This window comes from Semicossyphus pulcher, unplaced genomic scaffold (assembly GCF_022749685.1).
Source record: "Semicossyphus pulcher isolate SPU_LCO1_2020_fin unplaced genomic scaffold, fSemPul1.0.p SCAF_27, whole genome shotgun sequence".
Classification (NCBI taxonomy): Eukaryota; Metazoa; Chordata; class Actinopteri; order Labriformes; family Labridae; genus Semicossyphus; species Semicossyphus pulcher.
In genome coordinates this window covers 165,001-187,127 of record NW_027211701.1, presented here as the reverse complement: position 1 = coordinate 187,127, position 22,127 = coordinate 165,001, and the positions used below count along the sequence as shown (strand labels likewise).

The following is a 22,127-nucleotide window of genomic DNA, read 5'->3' as shown; positions in this document are numbered from 1 at the left end:
CCCATCATAATCATCGACGGTCACTCAGGGTCGAGTTTGTCTGGCCTCCTTCTTGGTCCTTATGGTTTGTAAGGCGGTGTTTTGGTGCAGTGTGGGTGGGGTGAGAGGTGGTGGCGCTGGGTGTCGTTTGGTGTTTTTGGTGGAGGATCTCTCCTAACGAGTTTATCTCGTCTTCTGCAGTGCGATGGAGGTCGTTGTTGTATAGTGCAACAGCGTCACACACAAGTTTTCTCCAAGGTGCCCTATTGGTTCCTGTGGTTTTCCAGGTGTTGAGGTCTGTGTGGCACTTTTTGATGTTGACCTTCTCTTTTGGCCTCCTGGGGCATGTTGTCCTGTGAGCTGCTGGGAGTAAAGGACATGTTTTAGGAGGTGAGAGTCAGGCATGCAAATGACATTGCCGGGCCGTCTCAGCTGGTGTTGGGCGACGGGGGCAGTGATAGTGGGGATGCTGACTTCCATCAGGCTCTGGTGTTGGTGCTTTTATCCCCCCAACTGATCTCTCTTTTTCTGAGGCACCTCTTGTCATGTGCCTCCAGTGTCTTCACGTGCCTGCTGAACATGGTCCAGGTTTCTAATCTGTACAGTGGGGTGGGCATCACTACCGCTTTGTAGACCAAGACTTTGGTCCTGGCCTAAAGGTCACAGACCCCTTTACTCAGTCTTAAAAAAGACCCTCTGGCACAGCTGAGGCTGAGGTGTATTTCATCATCAATGTCAGCTTTGGAGGAAGGATGCTTGCGAGATATGAGAAGAAGTCCACATTATCCAGTCTGGTACAGTCAGCCGCGATAGTGAGGTATATGGCAGGAGTATTTGTGTTTCTGTTGGGTGGTGGCTGATGGACAATCTAAGTCTTGTTGTTGATGTTGAGAGCCAGGCCAAGCTGCTTGTATGCCTGGACGAAGGCATCCAGTGTGCAGGTCCTCTTCTGAGAGGGCCCCACAGGGCGTTGTCATCTGCATACTGTAGCTCCATGATGAATAGGGTGGTGGTTCTGATTTTAACTCTGAAGATGATGATGTTCAGAATTTGTCCATCACTCCTGTACATGATTCTGACTCTTTCAGGTAGGTGTCGACCCGTGAGATGGAGGATAGTGGCAGTGTAGATCAAAAGATCAATAACAGAACCCTGCTCGACTCCAGTGTCAACCCTAAAGTGTTCTGTTTCCTCTTCATTGCCAGTGAATACTGTGGCATGCAGCAGTCACAGCATTTGGATGTACTTGTCTGGGCAGCCAATTGTTGCCAGAATCAGCCTGTGATGGTCCACAGAGTCAAAGGCTTTGGTGAGGTCTATGAAGGCCATGTATAGTGGTTGATTTTGTTTCAGGCATTTTTAGCTGGTGAGCTATAATCATGTTTGTGGTACCGGTTTGGGCAAAATCCACTCTGGGTCTCTGGAAGGATGTTTTGGAAGGGGAAAAATGTTTTCATGAAAACCAAGACTAGAATTTTCCCAGTGTTGGACAGGAGGGAAATGCCTCTGTAGTTTGCAGTCTGCTTTGTCACCCTTCTTAAAGACAGTGACAGTTTGGGTACCTCTACCCAAATTTGGCAGCATAGATGTGGCTAAGGAGATCTGGCCCACCTTCCTTCAGGCTTCCACCCTCTGCTGGGATGCCATCAGGTCCAGCGGCCTTGTTGTTCTTCGTTATGGCGTCCTGCACCTCTCTCAGGTTGAATGGTGCTTCCAAACTCTATGGGTTGTTAGCCAATAAATGTATTTTTTGCATGTTAGACAGTGTGCGGGAGTTTACTAGCATTATTGATGGAATTTTTCCTCTCCTTCGCACCCTAACGCTAACCCTCCTATGAAATAAGAAGAAGTATTTCTCTACTTTGTTCAGGAAGTTGGTCAAGGGCATCCATAGTGGGAGGGGCGGCTATGGCTCAGTGGTAGAGTCGGTCGTCTGGGGTTCGATCCCCAGCTCCCTCAGGCGACATGTCAAAGTGTCCTTGGGCAAGACACTGGACCCCAAATATGAATGTGATAACTGATTGACCAGTTGGGCACTTTACAGCAGCCTCTGCCATCAGTGTGTGAATGTGTGTGTGAATGTGTGAATGTAGTGTCGAAGCAGCTTTGAGTGGTCGCAAACACTAGAAAAGCGCTTTATAAGTACAGTCCATTTACCATCTCTGTTCAGGAGCTCCTCGTGGTGCTCGTTCCATCTGTTTGCAGTTGTCTCAGAATCTTTCAGCAGGGTCAGCCTGGCCTTTAAGCAAAGGGGGTTGAGATAATGTATTACATGCATAAAACTGTTTTGTGCACTGTGTGCTTCTTCTCTTTCCTTCATGCTGCGGTGTAACCCTGAAATCTTCCCTGTTGTGGGATCAATAAAGCTTTATCTATCTATCCTATAATGATAGCTGGTGCCATAGACCACTCATGTGGGATCAGGGAAAGCTACTGCAAGCTGGTTCTTCAGTTTCCTTACCCGAGATTGGACAACAGCCTTTGCTTTAGCATGGCGGCTCTTTTAGCCTTGCAGTTGATGTCATTGTGCGAGCCGATGAAGGTCTGCCGCTTGATGTCAGTGTATGGATTGGATTTCAGTGTTATACTCATAATACCAGTCCTGGTGTTTGCATTTTTTATGGCCGGGGGGGCTTTGACAGGCATCCATGATGGTAGACTTCAGCAAGCCCTTGTGTGTCCCAGTGTCTTCTGGGTATTGCCTGGGCAGTTCTGCAAGCAGCCTGGAGCTGTTGTCAAAGTGCTGTGTCAATCAACCGTTCAATGTCGACACTGTGTCTTCTGCACCCGTTGTTTCAGCATAAGACCAATGGACATGACGGATTGAATGAGGCCATGGTCCGTCCAGCAATCATCATTGCACTGGTCATTGCTGTGGTGTTGAGCGCATCATGGTGTTCTTCGGTGTGGACAATTACAAGGTGGATGAGGCGCCAGAGTTTAGAGCGGGATGCATCCAATATCTTTTGAATTTATTCTTTTGCCAGAAAAGTGTGTTGGATGTAAAAATGATAATAATTAAAATAGTAAAAAGTAATGAAGTGACAAAAACTTTACAAGTCTGACAGAGACCAGACAGAGTCACCATAAAGCACCGCTAGCTTCACAGCATAACAAAAGCTACACTTAGCAGTGGTTACTGGCCACTGTATTTTTAATCATCTGTAGATTAATATCGTTGAGACAGCTAAAAAGAGAATTTAAAGCACTGTGGTACAGTTGTGTAACATCACATAACAATGATATTTGACATTATGATGACTTGTTTGTTTTACCCAAAGGAATCATATAAACGGAAAAGAGAATAGGACCTAGAATACTTCCTTGAGGAACACCATGATGGACAGGTTATGTTCACTTTGTTAGAAGTAGACAGATAGACAGACAGACAGACAGATAGATAGATAGATAGATAGATAGATAGATAGATAGATAGATAGATAGATAGTTACTTTATTGATCCCAAGGGAAAATTAGGCATCCAGTACCTTAGAAGACATATGAAATCACACATCTGTCAACCCAACCCCCCGCCACCCCTTAAGCCCATAAGAAAATAATAAAATTAGAGACAAAATTAAAAAAAAATAAAGGCCATTTAAATTAAAAATACACTCTGCAACATTAAGCTGTGCCTGATGAATGTGCTGTGTAGAGGGTGGTGGGCGTGGTCCAGGATGGATAACAGTGAATCCAGGGTCCTTCTCTCTACCACGGTCCCCAGGGACTCCAGCTCTGTGTCCACTACAGGGCCAGCCCTCCTCAGTTTGTCCAGCCGCGCAGCGTCCCTCTTCTTGCTGCTTCCTCCCCAACACACCACAGCATAGAAGAGAACACTGGCCACCACTGACTGGTAAAACATCAGCAGCAGTTTCTTGCAGATGTTGAAGGACCCCAGCCTTCTCAGAAAGTACAGACGGCTCTGCCCTTTCTTCTGAAGAGTGTCCATGTTAGCTGTCCAGTCCAGCCCGTCGTCCAGCTGCAGCCCCAGATACTTGATGGTCCTGACCACCTCCACGTCGGCCCCCTCGATGGACACCGGTTGCAGGTGTGACCTGTTCCTTCGGAAGTTCACCACCATCTCCTTGGTCTTGGAGGTGTTCAGCTGTAGATGGTTCGACTTGGACCACCAGTAGTTTGCTGTTGGAGTTGTAGTGCCCACTCCCTCATTCCCCATTGTGCCTCTCCATAGATTTCATCTTGTCCCACCATGGCATTGAAGCTTGTCCTCCTTTTGACTTTAGTTAGGGGGGTTGTATGAAAACCATATGACATCAAAATGATCAAATCATACAATTAATCAAAACAACCTAAATATCAGTGGTGAAAAACAGATCAGATTGTTTGACAGTCGCTCACAGTCTTTACTGTTCAACATTTAATGTTTAATGTTTCTGTTGACAGCAGAAAATAAGTAACAGAGATGTATTACATTCACATTGTCCTAAAGCTCCTGATATTTGATCTAAAACTGAGAATGATTTTACTCTGTTGAGTTCGGTTTGTTTTTTTATTGTGAATTATGAGCAAAATAATGTTAATTATTTACTAAAGAAGGTTAATCTGTTATTATATCTGACTTTCAGACTAATGTCCAGGTTAGTGTTTAAATGTAATAATTACAGTGACCTGACTCTTTCACACACATGACATGGTGATATTAATACACTGAGTATGAGTGTATTACCGGCAGCCGTCATACTTCATGTAGTCATAATGATGAGGTGAGTTAGATGCAGTGTGTCTCTGCAGGACTACAGGGTGAACATCTTCCTCCGGCAGCGATGGAACGACCCTCGCCTCCGTCTGCCCACAGACTTTAAGAGTGAAGCTCTGACTGTGGATCCAAACATGTTCCAGTGTTTGTGGAAACCCGACCTGTTCTTTGCTAACGAGAAGAACGCTAATTTCCACGATGTGACGCAGGACAACATCCTGCTCTTCATCTTCAGGAATGGAGACGTGTTGATCAGCATGAGGTGAGATTCACCTTCATCTATATATGTACAAAACAACAACACCAGACACCCTTTATCTATGAACAAACAGCTTCAGCCTCAGCTGCACTTTGTTTTAGCTTAAATAAGCTAATGTTAGCATGCTAATGTAGTGGTTGTGTACTCTCTCTTGTGTTGGGGGATGAACCAGACATAAACACTTTTTGGCACCAGCATGCAGTTTATGAACAACTGAAGCATTTAGTTCTCTCACAGCCACTTTGTGGTAATAAGCTCCAGAATGCGTAAACACAGAAATAAACAAACTGTGGGTTATAAACATACACCACAAGGATTAATGATGAAGCTACAATTAAGCTACAAAGCATAATAACATGGTCAGCTTAAATTACTCTATATGAAATCGATGTCATCACAAACTGTGTGATATTAAATGAAGATGTTCTCTTAAACAGACAACATGGAGAAGAATCACTTTTACCAAGAGAACTGGACTGATCGTAACGTGTTTGAAGTCGAGGTGAAATGAAAAATGTCATTTTAATCCTTTTAGATCACATCCCCGGTAACATTGTGCATCTGTTTGACAATAAAGGCCAAAAAAAATACATAAAATCTATTTCTCCGTATTCTTATATCAAAATCCGATCATTTTTTCTTCTGGTAAAACTAAATTTCCCGCGTGCTTACGTAAGTTAGCACCAAACAATTTCAACCAATCAATCCGCAACATTTAGCCGCAGAGCACCAAGAACGCTCGGTCAGTTAGCTAGCTACTGCGCTGTGGAGAACGTCTGTCTACGCCCACTTCTCAAGGATCAAATCAAATCCCTCCAATTATATGTCCCGCGTGCACGTCCTGTTTCACTCGGAAATACGTCGCGATACGGAAGCTAGATACTCTCGAGATGCCGTTTCAGCTCGACTTTAACAAATCAGCCTCCCACCGGGGCAGGGCACGGCAACAGTACGAGGGGCTCACCCCTCAAGTCTGCAGGAGCCCCAGCAGAGGGCGCTCATGTAACACACAAAATACTAGTCCCAGTGTAAAACTAATAAGGATACATTATAAGCAGTAAAATAAAGATGATGGCAAGAGGAATCATTGCACTGCTACACTAACACATCTACAGAAATATGTTTGTACATCATTTAAATCAAAATAACGAGTGAAAACATTCTACTTTAAGGAGGCATGTTTTTCTGCGTGTGTGTGTGCTTGTGTGTGTAGGTTGTCGGTGACGCTGTCTTGTCCGTTGGATCTGACTCTCTTCCCGATGGACACACAGCTGTGTAAAATGCAGCTGGAGAGCTGTGAGTACACACACACACACACACACACACACACACACACTCACAGTGTTAACCATATGCAGTGAAACAGCTGTTGATAAGCATGAATGTAATAATTATGAGTACGTTTCTTTATAACATGAGTGAGTGAATACAGAAGAATGAAAGTGGACCCAGTATTGATCCCTGTGGGACTCACACACATTCAACTCTAACAGACGCTGAACTGTTTCCTGTTTGAAGCTCCTGAACCACATTAAACTGGATTATGTGATCTCAATGATGGTTAACAGATTATTATATACATTCATTGACAAAGTGAGATTTTCACTGAAGGTGGATTTCTGAGAGGACGACACATCAGCTGCAGAAGGTCTGTGTGAACCTCCAGTCTGAACTTCAGTCTGTGATCAGGATTCATTCTGAGTTTTTATCTCCACAGTCAATGTGTGAAACCTCAGGTGGGATGTGCATGTGTGTTCAGGTGTATAAATATATCAGGGATGCACCAATACCAATACCAGTATCGGGTATCGGACCTCAAGTACTCATACTCAGTACTCGTAAAACTACGACGAGTACCGCAGTCAAATACCACCTTATGGCTTGACGTTAGCCTCCAGTTAGTTCAGCAGTTAGGCTTCTTCCTCACAGACAACACTAACATGTCCACTCATGGCCAGACTGAAGCTAACAGAGAGTAACAGACACATTAAGGCAAACTAACTTACAGATTCGTGGACGCACACACGATAAATAGAATCCGTCGGCGATCACTGTTACCATTCCCATTAGGTGCAGTAAACAAGTCTGGGCACGTCTCCCTCACTGCCGTGTTTCGGGGGGATGCACTGTGTAGTGCTGCGTTCAGGTGCGCTCAGAAATGGGAGTGTTCATCATGTGACCTTTTTTACACTATATGTGGTGTGTTGTGTTTTACTGAAATCCACTGAATGTGTTACAGGTTACACCAAAGTAAAACGTGTGTCATGTTTGTTGAGTAAAACAAAGTTGAGTGATAGAATGTCAGCAACAGTTGCATCGTTCTGTCGATTTACTTTGTTACAGTCAGGAAGTGAGGAACGTGATGAAAATGAAACATGCTGTTAAAGTCATCATGGGAACGAAATGATATCATGAAGTACTCCTATCGGTACTCGGTATCGGCAAGTACCCAACTGTAAGTACTTGTACTTGGTCTGAAAAATAGTGGTATCGGTGCGTCCCTAAAATATAAAACGAAACATAGACCTGGGAGCTGCTGCAGAGTCGAGTCATCAGCCCTCTGCAGTTTGTCAGTACGAGAAACATGTTTAGCCTCTCATGTTCATGACGTGTACTTCACATGCTAAAACATCCCAGTGAGCATCAACCGGGATTTCAACATTTCATTGAAAACAGGCTGAAGTCAAGTCAGAACGTCTAAGACCGAATTTTTTCATACAAAAATCATAAACACGGCGCTTTATGGGCTGTGTGACGTTACCAAGAAGGTTCAGCGACATCGTAAGGGAGCCGTGTTAAACATTCCTCACAGAAGAAGAAAAAAGAAGACTGAGCATGTGCTGTGCAGCTCTGAAGGCAGAACGAGCCCTGGTTGCTGACTCATTCATTAATGCCTGACGTACAAGCATTACTAAGAAGATGTTGGTGGGGCAATGGTTATGAGTGCTTGACCTAAGTGTAATGATTGTGGGATCAAATCCAACTTCATCCATGCGATGCTCTGCTCACTTATATAATCATTTAAGCCACTATAAATTGCTGTGTGTGAATGTGTGATGAATCTTGTGACCGGTGAAATCTGGTGTGAACACAAACGTTTAATCCTCGTCTTTAAATAGTCGGTGACAAAGAGTTATTGAGCCAGTTTAAAGGTCTTTCCGCGGGGCCATAGACTTTGATCACTGATATTTTGAACATATATTATACCTAATTTTATTTTGTGCATTTCAGTCGGTTATACCACCAGTGATCTGGTGTTCATGTGGCAGTCTGACCCGGTTCAGATGGACGAAATCGCTCTGCCACAGTTTGACATCAAACAAGAAGACATCAAGTACGGAAACTGCACAAAGTACTACCAGGGAACAGGTCAGTGAGCACCGCTTATACAGCTGTAACTGAAGCAAGGTGATATATATGTGTATAACCAACCTAAGACTGAAACGATGGGGTGTTTGGGTTCAGTTTCCTAAGGCAGCTACCACAAACGTTTACCTATTTCAGGTGGAAATATACATACCCCTACTCAAATATGAAAAACCCTACCCGGGCCTAAAGTTACACCTGTCATAAGTTAACTAAAATGGTCTGCATAAATAAACAAACATTGTGAGTGCCTTGATATAACTGCCTTCACAGCAGCTTGTAAACTGAGCCTGCTAACGGCCCACAGACAGCCTGTCTTTAATTTCAAGTCAGATTCTTTTTGGAGCGTTAAAAGAAGTAAACTAAGAACTGAGGGGAATACGTCCAGAGTCATGGATAGATAGATAGATAGATAGATAGATAGACGGACGGACGGACGGACGGATGGACAGACAGACAGACTATACCAAATAAGGCCCCCTTGTTGATATTCAAGAAGTCACTTGGCTTCCAATCATCTAGTTGAAGGAGGTGGGCAGTCTGTAGGGCTGTACTGGGCATGCTCGGTGGATAAAAACATGCGCTCAGTTACAGTTTGGAAATTGTAAAACTGATATTCACATGTAGCTCAGACTGGAGGCAGTTAACCAGGACTTATATTTATGGAGTAAATTTAAAAACAGTTCCACCTCTGGAAGACCTGGAGTACATTTTCAGTGAATACAGTGTGTACAGTCAGCACTGTAAGTATTACTTTGACATTACTGTTATTGTTATAAGCAGGGGTTAAACCAGTATGGGTCTGTCTGAGGCTTAACCCCAGCACACACGGCCACACTTTGACCACAGGATGCTCCCGCTCCCTCCCTCCCTCTGTGCCCGTGCTTTCCCTCAGTGCTGTGAGTCTGCATCACAGTTTTTATGAGGCTTTGTGATGTTATAATTAACCTTAATCACCTCAGATTTCTCTGACAAAATCCATAACAACCTCTTTTTAACTAAACGCCAAAAAGCCAAAGTGGGACCACACACACACTCACACACACCAAAATAAAAAGGTGCAGGCCTGGTCGTTGCTCAGGTGTGATGCAGCCGACAGAATCCTTATTCTCAGCAGAATAACACAGAAAGTCTAACTCACTGGATCCACAATGTCCTCGGTGGAAGCGAATGGTCGGCCTCAGCGAACATTGGTGCCAATCAGGATGGGAATGTTGTCTGTACAACGGGGATCTTGGCACACTAAGGCAAGAACGGGGACTGACTTGGCTTTGCCGGGTGTCTTCACTAGAAGCTCTAATTCAATCCGGAGGTAGCCTCTGTAAGGATAGCTGCTCTCTGATTCACTGAGTCCCCAGATGTATAAACCGCTGACTGGACATAGGGGTACATGTGATAGGTGCTTGGCATACCAGCTGACAAAGATTATTGTCACCTGTATCCATTATCAAAGAGAACGGTGCAGGGTTTGCCCTCAACTTTTAAACAGGCGGTGGAGGGTGGCCCTATTAGACCCTCCGGCAGACGGCTAGTCCGGACATTCACAGCGCTCCTCCTCACACTGACACTATGGCTGCCTCCTGCAGCTGTAGCAGCACTCTCTCTCTCTCTATGACTTGCCCTCAGTTGTTGTTGAGCCTGGATCCGTTTCTGGATCACTTTCTGGTCGTTTTCTAGTCCTTTTGTGATGACGCTCTCTCCTGCTGGATGGCCAGAGAATCTTGACTCGTTTGGCCTTCTTTGAATACGATGGTTTAAATGACATAACTGAGACCTGTTTCCTCAGCTTACTAACCTCTTTCTTTAATGCTTTGAGGTCTTTATCTTCCCCTGAGGCTTCCGCCTCAGTAGTGACTGCATGTTCTAGGGCAAGTGGTGGAGGGGATGGTGCTGCTGCCAAGGCTGGAAGCTCGGTGACTTGTGATTTCAGTTCTTGTATCTTCGCTCTGAGATCTTTTATGTCGGCCCCCACTGGTACAGCAGCAGCAGTCTTAACATGCACTGATTTGGGTGAGTTTAATTTGCGATGAGAGGCTTTTTGCTCCTCTTCTGTGCCGATCTAATTTAACAGCTGCAAAAACGAAGGTGGTTGACCCCTTTGCTCTCGAAGCCTGAGGCTCAGAAGCATCATGTCAGATCTGGTACCTCCTTTAATGAGTTGGTCAAGACGTGCTTTATCTGCGGCGGCAGGTTGCAAACCTCCGTTTTGGACTACTTTGTTCAGAATTTTCTCCATCCCTGCTGAAATGCTGAAAGCTTCTCACTCGGGTGTTGACACAGCATTCTAAAGGCAAAGAAGAGCTCCTCACCAGTTTCCGATGTGCCGGAAGTGTTCTGTCTCACATCAATGTACTCGTTAGGAGCAGCAGCGGGGTTGTTGAATTGAACGGCTTGCAGGATCTCTAATGCAGGACCCTTTACACTTTCCATGATTTTCATTCTCTTTTCTCCGTCTGGTCGATCACTCTCCTCTATGATTAGTCCCGCTTGCTCTATCCAGTTATCCGGTTGCTCTTCCCAACCTCCTGTTTAGTTTGTCTTTATCAAAGTGTTATTTTGTGAAGGGAGTTTGTTTGTTCTTAGCTTGTTATTATTGTAGTTTTTCTTCTCTCCCATAGAATCGCTTGTGATGTCAGTGGTTATTACGACACCACTGGTCCTCAGCTGTGTCCCTCCCCCATCATCCTGACAGTATTAGTTTCTGAGTTTGACATGATGAAAAGAACCTCTGTTTTTCTTCTGTTTGTAAATGTGACGTTTAGTTTAGTTTTCAGTGATCTTCTGTAAACTGTTTATTTTAATCTATAACTATATAATTACATCTATACTTACTCTTCTGTGTCTTCAGGTTACTACACCTGTGTGGAGGTGATTTTTACCCTGCGTCGGCAGGTCGGTTTCTACATGATGGGCGTTTACGCTCCAACTCTGCTGATCGTGGTTCTGTCCTGGTTATCTTTCTGGATCAATCCGGACGCTTCGGCAGCTCGAGTCCCGCTGGGTGAGAAACATCAAGCACACGATTTATATTCTGTGTTTAAATGAATTTACAGCCGAATTCAATTATTCACGTCAACTCTTACAGGAAGCAACATGGCTCAGAGAGCAGGCTGACAGATGTCACAGTTGTTACTCTCTGATGTTTAACTTCAGAGACACATGTTCATGAAAGAACTGAAAATAATGTCATCCTGTAGACTTCAAACTTTAGACCTCAAACTCTTTCCACCTTAAACACACCACCTCAATGCTGCAGTGACTCGGTCCACCTTAAACAGAGGACTTTAATAAAGCAGTGACTCGGTCCACCTTAAACAGAGGACTTTAATAAAGCAGTGACTCAGTCCACCTTAAACAGAGGACTTTAATAAAGCAGTGACTCGGTCCACCTTAAACAGAGGACTTTAATAATGCAGTGACTCGGTCCACCTTAAACAGAGGACTTTAATAGTGCAGTGACTCGGTCCACCTTAAACAGAGGACTTTAATAATGCAGTGACTCGGTCCACCTTAAACAGAGGACTTTAATAATGCAGTGACTCGGTCCACCTTAAACAGAGGACTTTAATGTTGCAGTGACTTGGTCCACCTTAAACAGAGGACTTTAATAAAGCAGTGACTCAGTCCACCTTAAACAGATGACTTTAATAAAGCAGTGACTCGGTCCACCTTAAACAGATGACTTTAATAATGCAGTGACTCGGTCCACCTTAAATAGATGACTTTAATAATGCAGTGACTCGGTCCACCTTAAATGGCGGACTTTAATAAAGCAGTGACTCGGTCCACCTTAAACAGAGGACTTTAATAATGCAGTGACTTGGTCCACCTTAAACAGATGACTTTAATAATGCAGTGACTCGGTCCACCTTAAACAGAGGACTTTAATAAAGCAGTGACTCAGTCCACCTTAAACAGATGACTTTAATAAAGCAGTGACTTGGTCCACCTTAAACAGATGACTTTAATGTTGCAGTGACTTGGTCCACCTTAAACAGAGGACTTTAATAAAGCAGTGACTCAGTCCACCTTAAACAGATGACTTTAATAAAGCAGTGACTCAGTCCACCTTAAACAGATGACTTTAATAATGCAGTGACTCGGTCCACCTTAAATAGATGACTTTAATAATGCAGTGACTCGGTCCACCTTAAATAGATGACTTTAATAAAGCAGTGACTCAGTCCACCTTAAACAGATGACTTTAATAAAGCAGTGACTCAGTCCACCTTAAACAGATGACTTTAATAATGCAGTGACTCGGTCCACCTTAAACAGATGACTTTAATGTTGCAGTGACTTGGTCCACCTTAAACAGAGGACTTTAATAAAGCAGTGACTCAGTCCACCTTAAACAGATGACTTTAATAAAGCAGTGACTCAGTCCACCTTAAACAGATGACTTTAATAAAGCAGTGACTCAGTCCACCTTAAACAGATGACTTTAATAATGCAGTGACTCAGTCCACCTTAAACAGATGACTTTAATAATGCAGTGACTCAGTCCACCTTAAACAGATGACTTTAATAATGCAGTGACTCAGTCCACCTTAAACAGATGACTTTAATAAAGCAGTGACTTGGTCCACCTTAAACAGATGACTTTAATAATGCAGTGACTCGGTCCACCTTAAATAGATGACTTTAATAATGCAGTGACTCGGTCCACCTTAAACGGCGGACTTTAATAAAGCAGTGACTCGGTCCACCTTAAACAGAGGACTTTAATAATGCAGTGACTTGGTCCACCCTAAACAGAGGACTTTAATGAAGCAGTGACTCGTTATCGTGTCATTTATCTAAAGAGGCTTCAGTCTCTCAGTTTTTCTTCTTCTTGTTTCCTGCATGAATAGTTTAATCCGACCTCCGGCCTCTCTTTCACTCTGACCCCAACCCCCCCCAACTCCAACTGCAATGCACATCTTTATCAGCCTGCACCTCCACAACAGAGGCATAGCCAGATGTTACAAACATTAGGTGCTTAGGCCAAAACTAGGGGGGTCCGGGAACAAGGTCCCCCAGGGAGATTTCTATGCGTTACAGGACTGCACTATTTCCCAAGCATTGAGATAAATCGAATGTATTATGTATCTAAAGAATAATCTTGTTAACCACAGTTTTTGTATCTTTTTGTTTACCAACTGTCACCATCATTCGGACTCCACATTACAACAGATGTTGAGGATGATTTATTTGCATTGCCTGCCATATAGAAAGGGCAGAAACTGACGTTACTATTCTTTGTGTTAAATAACATTGGTTGGGAATGACATTGGCATAAACAACAGTAACATTCTGAGACCTTTTTTATTTTACTGCTGCAGAAGAATTCAAAAACGTGCCCAGTGCCTGCACCCAGGCCTCGTAACCAGCCTGTCTCAGTTATTATGGTGCTGACAAGCTCAGACCCAACAGCTGCCAGCCCTCAGAGAAGCTTCGGTCGGAGGCTAAGCAGCAGAAGTTCAAAAGGATGTGTTTTTTCTGTAAGAGTGCCCAGCACTACTTAACACAGTGCCCAGACATTGTCCAGGGCTCGCTGGAAGAGCTTGAAAGGTGGATAACCGACGGTAAGCGGTGCCGCAACTGCTGTCACACCGACCACAAGCAAGATGCCTGTACCTAATGAAAGCATGCAGTGAATGCCAAGAGATCCACCTCAAGGTTCTATACGCCATTGCCAAACTGGGTCCTCGCGCCTACCTGATCACTCCACATGGCCGTGCCTTGCTCGCCAACTCCAAGCAAGGAGGTAAGGTGTACCTCAGGGTAGTGCTATGGAGCCTTCAGCCATGAAGCAAATCCCTTCAAGCTTATGCTATCTTGGACGATGGGGCTGAATGGACGATTATACTGCTAGCGGCAGTTTGGCTCTTGAGCCTCAGAGGTGAGACAGAGTCCCTACTTCTGTGGACGATGTGGCTTGCCTCACCGGTGCGTCAGTTGACTTCCATGTGGCCTCCCTGACTCAGCCGAATTTCGGTAAGGTGCAGCCGCTACTGCTAATAGTTTCAGATTACACCCACTTGATCACCTCCAAAGAGCCCGTCATGTTTGGCCCCAGAGGTTGACCTTCAGCCAGTCACACAGCACTCGGCTGGGCCCTCCAGGGTCCAGATGGACTTACATTTCATACTTCTGCATGTTACTTTACTTCTCTCAAGCCAGTGGCGGATGATCTCTACCAACATGTCGAACGACTCAGGCAGCTCGATGCGCTCCCATTTCGTGAGTGAACGGCTAGCAGTACGGTCCTGCCTGGACCAAGAGGCTGTGAGCATCCTGGAAGCACGCAATGAGAGGACGAAGGTAGGCAACGCACTACGGTACGCAACACCTCTGCTCCGCGTCAAGGATGCACCACTACTGAAAGCCACTGCGGAAGCAGTCATTCCAATGCTCCGTAACACAGAGCAATGACTTGTTAAAAGACCCAGCTAAGGCCAAAGATTATGAAACAGAGATCCAAAAGCTCATCAATGGAGGGTGTGTCACAAAGCTCAGTGCAGAAGAGGTGAACAATTCCAGTGAATCATGGTTCATTCACCATCACCTCGTCCATCACAATGGGATGGATTGTTTGGTGTTTGACTGCTCCTGCAGCTACAATGGCCTTTCCCAAAATGAGCAACTCCTCCCAGGTCCAACCCTCGGACCATCACTCATTGGTGTCCACTTGCGATTCCGGCAGTACGTACTTGCCATCAGTGCAGACATTCAGGCGATGTTCCATCAGCTTCGTTTCCTACCTGGTGACCGACCATTGATGAGGTTCGTCTGGAGAAACCTACCACGAGATGCACAACCTGACATCTACCAATGGCAAGTTTTGCCCTTTGGCACAACAAGCAGTGCCATGTTTGCACTGCAAAAGCATGTTAAAGACCATGAAGAGGGAAATGAGGACGTCCTGCAGTCTGTTGAGCAGTCGTTTTATGTAGATAACTGTCTACAGAGCCTATCAACACCTGAGTCTGCTAAGCTGCTTGTGGATAAGTTGAGGCAGTGTCTAGCTTCGGGAGGGTTCGAAAATCAGGCACTGGGCGAGCAATGTCCCATCTGTTGTCTCCCATCTGCCTTCCACTGCTTGATCAGAAAGCACAGAGCTATGGTTAGCAGAGAAGTGCGCTGATCCTCAAGAGCCGGCTTTGGCCTTAATGTGGCATTGTCCAACTGATCAACTTGGATACAGGTCCAAAGCATCAGAGAGTGAGATCCCCACTATGCGCTACATATATAAGGTGCTAGCCCTCATTAGTTATGGCGAGGTCCAGGATGGCCCCAAAGCGCCAGCAGTCGATGCTACAGTTAGAGCTCTGTGTAGTGTTGACAGGAGTCCAGCTGTCTTCCGTCATTCATTGAGAGCTCACCCAGCATCACCCAGACCTTTCCCTGGACAGACTCCACAACAGTCTTAACTTGGATGACATCTGAGTCTTGCAGGTTTAAGGTCTTTGTGGGAACCAGAGTCTCTGAGATACAAGAATTGACAGCCCTGCACACCTGGCAATGTGTGGACACTCGTGGCCAAGACCTTGGCGGAGCTGACGACAGGAAGTCACTGGATTCAAGGGCCATCGTTCCTCCGTGGTTCATCTGATGAGTGGCCGTCACTTCCTACCTCCATAGAGCCAGAAGATGCTACTGAGCTAAAGCAAAGTATCTTCTGCAGCCTCACACAGATTGGTTCGGTACCCCTTATACTCAACGTTATACAGTCCAGACCTGTTCAAAGCCACTCAAGGGATGGCTGCGGACTCCTCCTTTCCTCAGGGGGTGGCCACTGACCCCTCCTTACCTCAGCCTGACTTTTGTGACACTGAACTGACTGACTCCTCCTGCTGAAGGCCAGCCAAGCAGACTGCTTCCCAGAGGAGATTAAATGTCTCAGGGCAGGCAGATCAGTACAACCCGGCAGTAAGCTCAGTACGCTGTCACCAGAGATGGATCCTTCATCCTATCCGCGTCGGCGAACGCTTTCAGCACATGGACAACTCCTCCTCTACTGATATCCATCTCATTGTCCTCGATCCTCAGCATACAGTGACAAGACTCCTCATCCAGGGCTTTGATGGACACCTACTCCACCCAGGGCCTGACAGGGTCTTCACCGAGATCAGAAGCAGGTACTGGATCCTACGTGGGAGACAGGCCATTAAGCATCATCAGAGGACTTGCACTGAATGCAGTGGAGGGGGAAGCCAGTCCATCTGCTGCTCCTCAAGCCTCCCTTCTTTTCAACTGGAGTCGACTGATTTGGTTGTCTAACTGCACTCTTTTTGGGTTGCGAGCATATTTATTTGATGCAGATACAAAGCTTTGCATGCTTATGATCTGTTCTCTATTGCGTATGTAATGGTTTTACGGTTTTACACAGGTTTCTGGCAAGGTTACGATTTGGGCTGGTTTTTATTGAATTGGGCTGGTTTCGAGTTGTAATTGGGCTGGAAACTGTCAATCACATTTGGCAACACTGCGTGTAGTACACATTATTTCTGTTTAGTATCAGTGATTATTTGTGTTCCTTTTAAGCATGTTTCTGACACAGTTACCAGTTAAGTTAATTGATTAGCCACCTTTGTTTACATTAGCTGAGTTTGTCTTATATGGCTCAAGTACAAATTAAGATATACTAAGATATAAAAGTAATTAAGCTGGAGGATATTATTTTGTAAATCTTTTGCGTTTGTTTTATTGTCTTACAGAAACAATTCATTCTTACATTCATTCTGTTTACTCAACGTTCATCTGTATTGCAGTCAACAATATATGGACAATATTGGAACTGTTCTCTGTGTCCGCCTCTCTCTGATCTATTGTTGTGGATAAAGTGGTCCCAGCATTAGATATCACAAGCTTCAACAATCATGATGTAGATTAGTAACAAGTCAAAATGAAGCTTTGTCAGGTCTGTCCTCAAGAGGAGAAGAAAACTACTTTAACATGACAAGTTTGTTGAACAGAGATCGGATCCATCATTTCTGATGCATTCGAGGAAGTTGGGAAATTTGAACGCTGAACGGCTTTCGTGACACAGCGTCAGGGAATTTATCTCAAGTTGACTTTTAGATCTCAGATTGTTGGCTGTTAGCATGCAGATGTCTGTACATAGAGATCAATAAGAAGCTAAATCGTCATCAGGTGTGCTGATGGGAATCTGACAACAAGCATACTACAAGCGGAACCAGAACACTTGCCCTCCCAGGAATCCACATCCCTGCCTACAGATTCTACATTTCTCTGTAGAATCTGTAAATAGATATTAGAGTGGCAGTAAAGGTGAGCGGAGCGACAGGTGAGAGACAGGTTGAGAGTTCAGGTTTTAACAGACAGAAGGCTTCAGTTTAACATCGTATCCGGGGCTACACTCAAAACGTTTGAGGCTGTGCGGGGCCCCTCAGAATGTGGCGCCTTAGATGACCATCCATATTGCCTGTGCCTTTAGCCGGCCCTGATAACACCTAAAAGATTATACACAAAATTACCGGGGATGTGATCTAAAAGGATTAAAATGACATTTTTCATTTCACCTCGACTTTAAGCCCAAGAAGCAGCCCCCCGCTCCGCCGATGCTCCACAGATTAACTCTCACTTTACTGACGTCTATTATGAGCACAGTAAAAAGCTCTCTGATCATTGACAGCAGCTCTTCATGTGTCCACAGAGTAACCACTGTGTTATCAGTATTGAATTACTGATTTTTAAAATTCTTTCCTCATCAGGTATTCTGTCTGTGCATGAATCCATTATTCATCCATTCATCAAATACCTTTCCATCATCACCTCACAGTCTATAGATGGTGAGTTTCATCATCACATTAAAAACAACATTTATAATAAAATCCCCGATTTCATCTCAGAGGAGATAAACTGATGAGAATGTTTCATACTTGGATCATCCACTCATGTTAACATTCATATGTTCATATGTATATTTGTAGGTATTCTCTCAGTCCTGTCTCTGTCCAGTGAGAGCATGTTGTTAGCTTCAGAGCTACCCAAGGTTTCCTATGTGAAGGCCATCGACGTCTGGCTCATCACATGTTTACTGTTCGGATTTTCATCTCTGGTGCAATACGCTGTGGTGCAGGTCAGTCAGACACACACACACACACGCACACACACGCACGTGCACACATACACACACACGTGCACACACACACACGCGCACACGTGCACACACACACACGCGCGCACGTGCACACATACACACGCACGTGCACACACACACACACACACACACACACACACGGTAACCTATGTACCATCAGTGATATTCTAGCCTCCTCATGTTATAATCGAGTGTCATTATGTTGTCACCTTGTGTCTTCATGTGGGAGTCTCGTTCTTTCTGTCAGTTCAGTTTCAGTCTCATTTTTCTTTATTGGCATGAAAGTCAAGATAATGTTGCCAAAGCATCAACAGAATGTCACATACATTATTTCATGTGCAATTATCTGTCATCAACTGTTGCTTCATTGATCCTTTTTGGAACATTCACTTTTTAATTTCACACACACACACACACACACACACACACACACACACACACACACGCACACACACACACACACTCACACTCACACTCACACACACACACACTCACACTCACACACACACACACACACACACACACACTCACACTCACACTCACACACACACACACACACACACACACACGCACACGTTTGTTTGTTTTGATTTTCTTTTTAAACAAACTGATTACTGACATCGTCCTTTAATAATCGTGTAACATTATGAATGAATGATTCTCATGTTACTGTATGCTGTAGTTGTATATATTGTTATCAGTGGTTGTATGTGATACACACACTCACCGGCCACTTCTTTAGGTATACCTGTCCAATCTAAAGCAGCTCAATCCAACAGCACTGATGGATTCTGCTTTTATGAAGTTTAGTTTTTGTTGACTTTTGTTTTGTTGAGTCAGAAGTGTGTAAATTCAATGATGTTTATTACTGAGGCCACAGTTAACGGCGCTGTTATACTGAACTACATTATATTGAGATGTGTCTCTAATCTTTTGTCCTCCCTATTTACATACATGAGGGGGCCAAAGTATTAGGAACACCTGTGAATATAATGCAGCTCAGTACAGCTGCACCACCAGTGATGAGCTTGGTGAGTCCAGCCGGTTCTGATGGTTTTTATGGCTGACTCTAGACTTTGCAGGTCGTCTTGTGTTTATCTGTTTATTCTTCTCTATTGGGCCAAAGAGGTTGGAGAAGTGCTGTTACAGTTTCCTCAGTGGCATTTAGCTGACTCCTAACATGTTCCATGCTCCATTTTTCTCCCAAGTGTATTTCTATACTGTTTCAATATTTACACTCACCGGCCACTTCATTAGGTACACTTGAACAATCTATTGTAATCCAATACACCAGCTCAGCCATAAAATCTGCTTTCATGTTGCCTGTAATGTGCAGGCTTTTATCTAAGCTGTCATAGAGGTGTTCATTCAATGAGATTTCAGTGCACTGAAAGAACTACAGGACAAAATAAAGTCCATTGAAACCAAAAAGGCCTGCGGTGTCGACGGCATCCTAAACAAAATGATCAAATTCACAGACCTCAAATTCCAATGGGCGATCCTAAAACTCTTTAACACCGTCCTTAGTTCAGGGATCCGCCCCGATATTTGGAACCAAGGGCTGATGACACCGCTCCACAAAAGTGGAGACAAATTTGAGCCCAATAACTACCGAGGGTTCTGTGTTAGCAACATTTCCTTACAGAAAATAGTGTCCTCAACAAATCACAAACTGGCTTCTGTGGTTCTGTGTGAGAGATCACCTCAGTTGTTACAGTTTTTCACGGTTGCTAAAACACTAAGCCCCTCTGTGGCCTAAACCCATTTTTCACTCTTTTGGTAAAACCTTAAACTAATTCAGGTAGTTAGTTAGGGGTGTAACGGTACACAGGAGTCACGGTTTGGTATGTACCTGGGTTTTGGGGTCACGGTTCGGTATGAGTTCGGTACAACAGGAAAAAAGCATTAAGAAGTCCCAAATGCATGGTTCTAGTTTTCTTTTCATTTATTTTGAACAGACAGAAGTGCAAGTTAGTCTGAGGGTCCTTTAGAACCACCTGAGATAGTTACCTGTAAACAGTTAACAAAAGAGAGAAAACCAAAACACCCTTGCTACAGTTGTAGGGATGAACTAAGGTAACAGGTAGAGCATAGAGTGTAGCATATGCCATCAGGCATCTTTAAAACATCATTTAAAAACAAGGAACTCTAACATACAGTACACTGTACATTTTTCATTTCCAGTCCATCCGTCCATCCGTCAGTTGTTGCAACAGCGGATGCAGCGGACACCTCATGCTCTATCCTCGCTCGTGTTCGCCTGTAAAGGGCAGGGACCACGGACTGGCTTACGTGTGCACGGGAGGGGACATTGTAACGAGGCTCGAGCACTTTTAATAAATACTTGAAGCCGGGGTCTGTTACTACTGCATGAGGGCGCATAGCTGTTGAAATGTAAATGCCAATCGCTTTGGTAATACCTTTGGCTCTGTCTGCTTTCACAGCTAGGGCTTTTTAAAAACAGCAGGGATAAGTTGTTGTGCACATGTGCTGCAAAATGGTTCACATGGACGGCAAAAGTTAAACACAACTACAACACAGCTGTCATGACTTACACACAACAACTCACAACTGTTCACACTTGTTTCTAATGATGTGATCAAACCAACTGTACAGAATATAAGCATATACTGTAGGCTATATACAGTAAGCCGGATCAGTGCACTGAATGTTGATGCCAACAATGGATGGAATCAATCTGAGAGGCAGAGGACGTATAGAGTACGTTTACAGTAAGAGGAGGAGGACGAGGAAGAGCAGGATCAAGAACAGTCATTGCAGATGAAATTCGAGCACATTCATAGACCGTGTTCTTGTTGATGGGATGACAATGAGGGAAGCAGGACAAAGAGTACAGCCAGATTTGAGCCACCTGTGGCCACCATCATCAGGACATTCAGAGAAGAGAACAGGTCAGGTTTGCTGGAGTACATCACTTTGCTGACAGAAAGGGGACTGGGGAAAACAACAACAACAACAACAACAACAACATTTTACATAGAAGTAATGTCCATTACGTTTTTACTGTAGCTACATGCCCTGGATGCTGTGTTCTCCATTTTTTGATGTAGTGTCTGATGAATGCTCTGTAGTGTTTATATATTGACCTGCTGTGTGTCTGAAAGCATCGTTTCATTTTGCTAGAAGAGTCGGGTTTTGTGAATGTAGTTTGAATATTTTCTTTTGTGTCTAAAGTTTTGAGAAAATGGGTGAAAGTTTAAAGAAATGTGTCTTTCAGCTCAGACTCCTCGCTAAGGCAAAGCCTTGTCTCAGGCCAAACGACTCTGACTGAATGATCCATGCCTTCATTACATGGCTCCTTTTTATCCTGCCAATCTCTTGCATTACTAAACACCAGGTAGTCCGGTCCAATCCAACAGAGAGCATTTAAATGTTGTAACCAGCTAAAACAAAGTGACCCCGACACGCTCCATAACAAAGCCCTCACCTCCAGAGAGACTGGACAGAGCTGCCCCCTCAGCCAGCTGGTCCTGGGACTCACAAGCAGAGCCCTCAGACAGAAACCCAATGAGACTGAGCCTGAGACTGAGACTGGCTCCATACAGAGGACACACTCTGCAGCCACTGCACTCAGCAGGAGGTGGAAACAGAGCTACACTTTTTAACTACCTGCCAACTGTAGCAGGACATCAGACACACACACGTCCCACTGATCACACACACCCACAAACACTCTG

At 44.5% G+C, this 22,127-nt stretch overlaps 1 protein-coding gene across 3 annotated transcripts in view; it reads left to right on the top strand.

The window, feature by feature from the left end:
• Positions 1 to 22,127, top strand: part of LOC138604938 (glycine receptor subunit beta-like) — a 37,930-nt gene that overhangs the window by 9,929 nt on the left and 5,874 nt on the right. The window contains exons 5-10 of one of the 3 annotated variants that reach the window (XM_069676975.1): positions 4,732 to 4,958; positions 6,169 to 6,251; positions 8,187 to 8,324; positions 11,170 to 11,322; positions 18,260 to 18,408; positions 21,668 to 22,127. The exon at positions 21,668 to 22,127 is cut by the window's right edge and continues 554 nt beyond it. In XM_069676975.1, the coding sequence (XP_069533076.1) occupies positions 4,732 to 4,958; positions 6,169 to 6,251; positions 8,187 to 8,324; positions 11,170 to 11,322; positions 18,260 to 18,408; positions 21,668 to 21,721 (804 nt within the window). In that variant the 3' untranslated portion in view covers positions 21,722 to 22,127. The remainder of the gene's footprint in view (positions 1 to 4,731; positions 4,959 to 6,168; positions 6,252 to 8,186; positions 8,325 to 11,169; positions 11,323 to 18,259; positions 18,409 to 21,667) is intronic. The other 2 variants (XM_069676974.1, XM_069676976.1) reach the window with 2 other exon arrangements.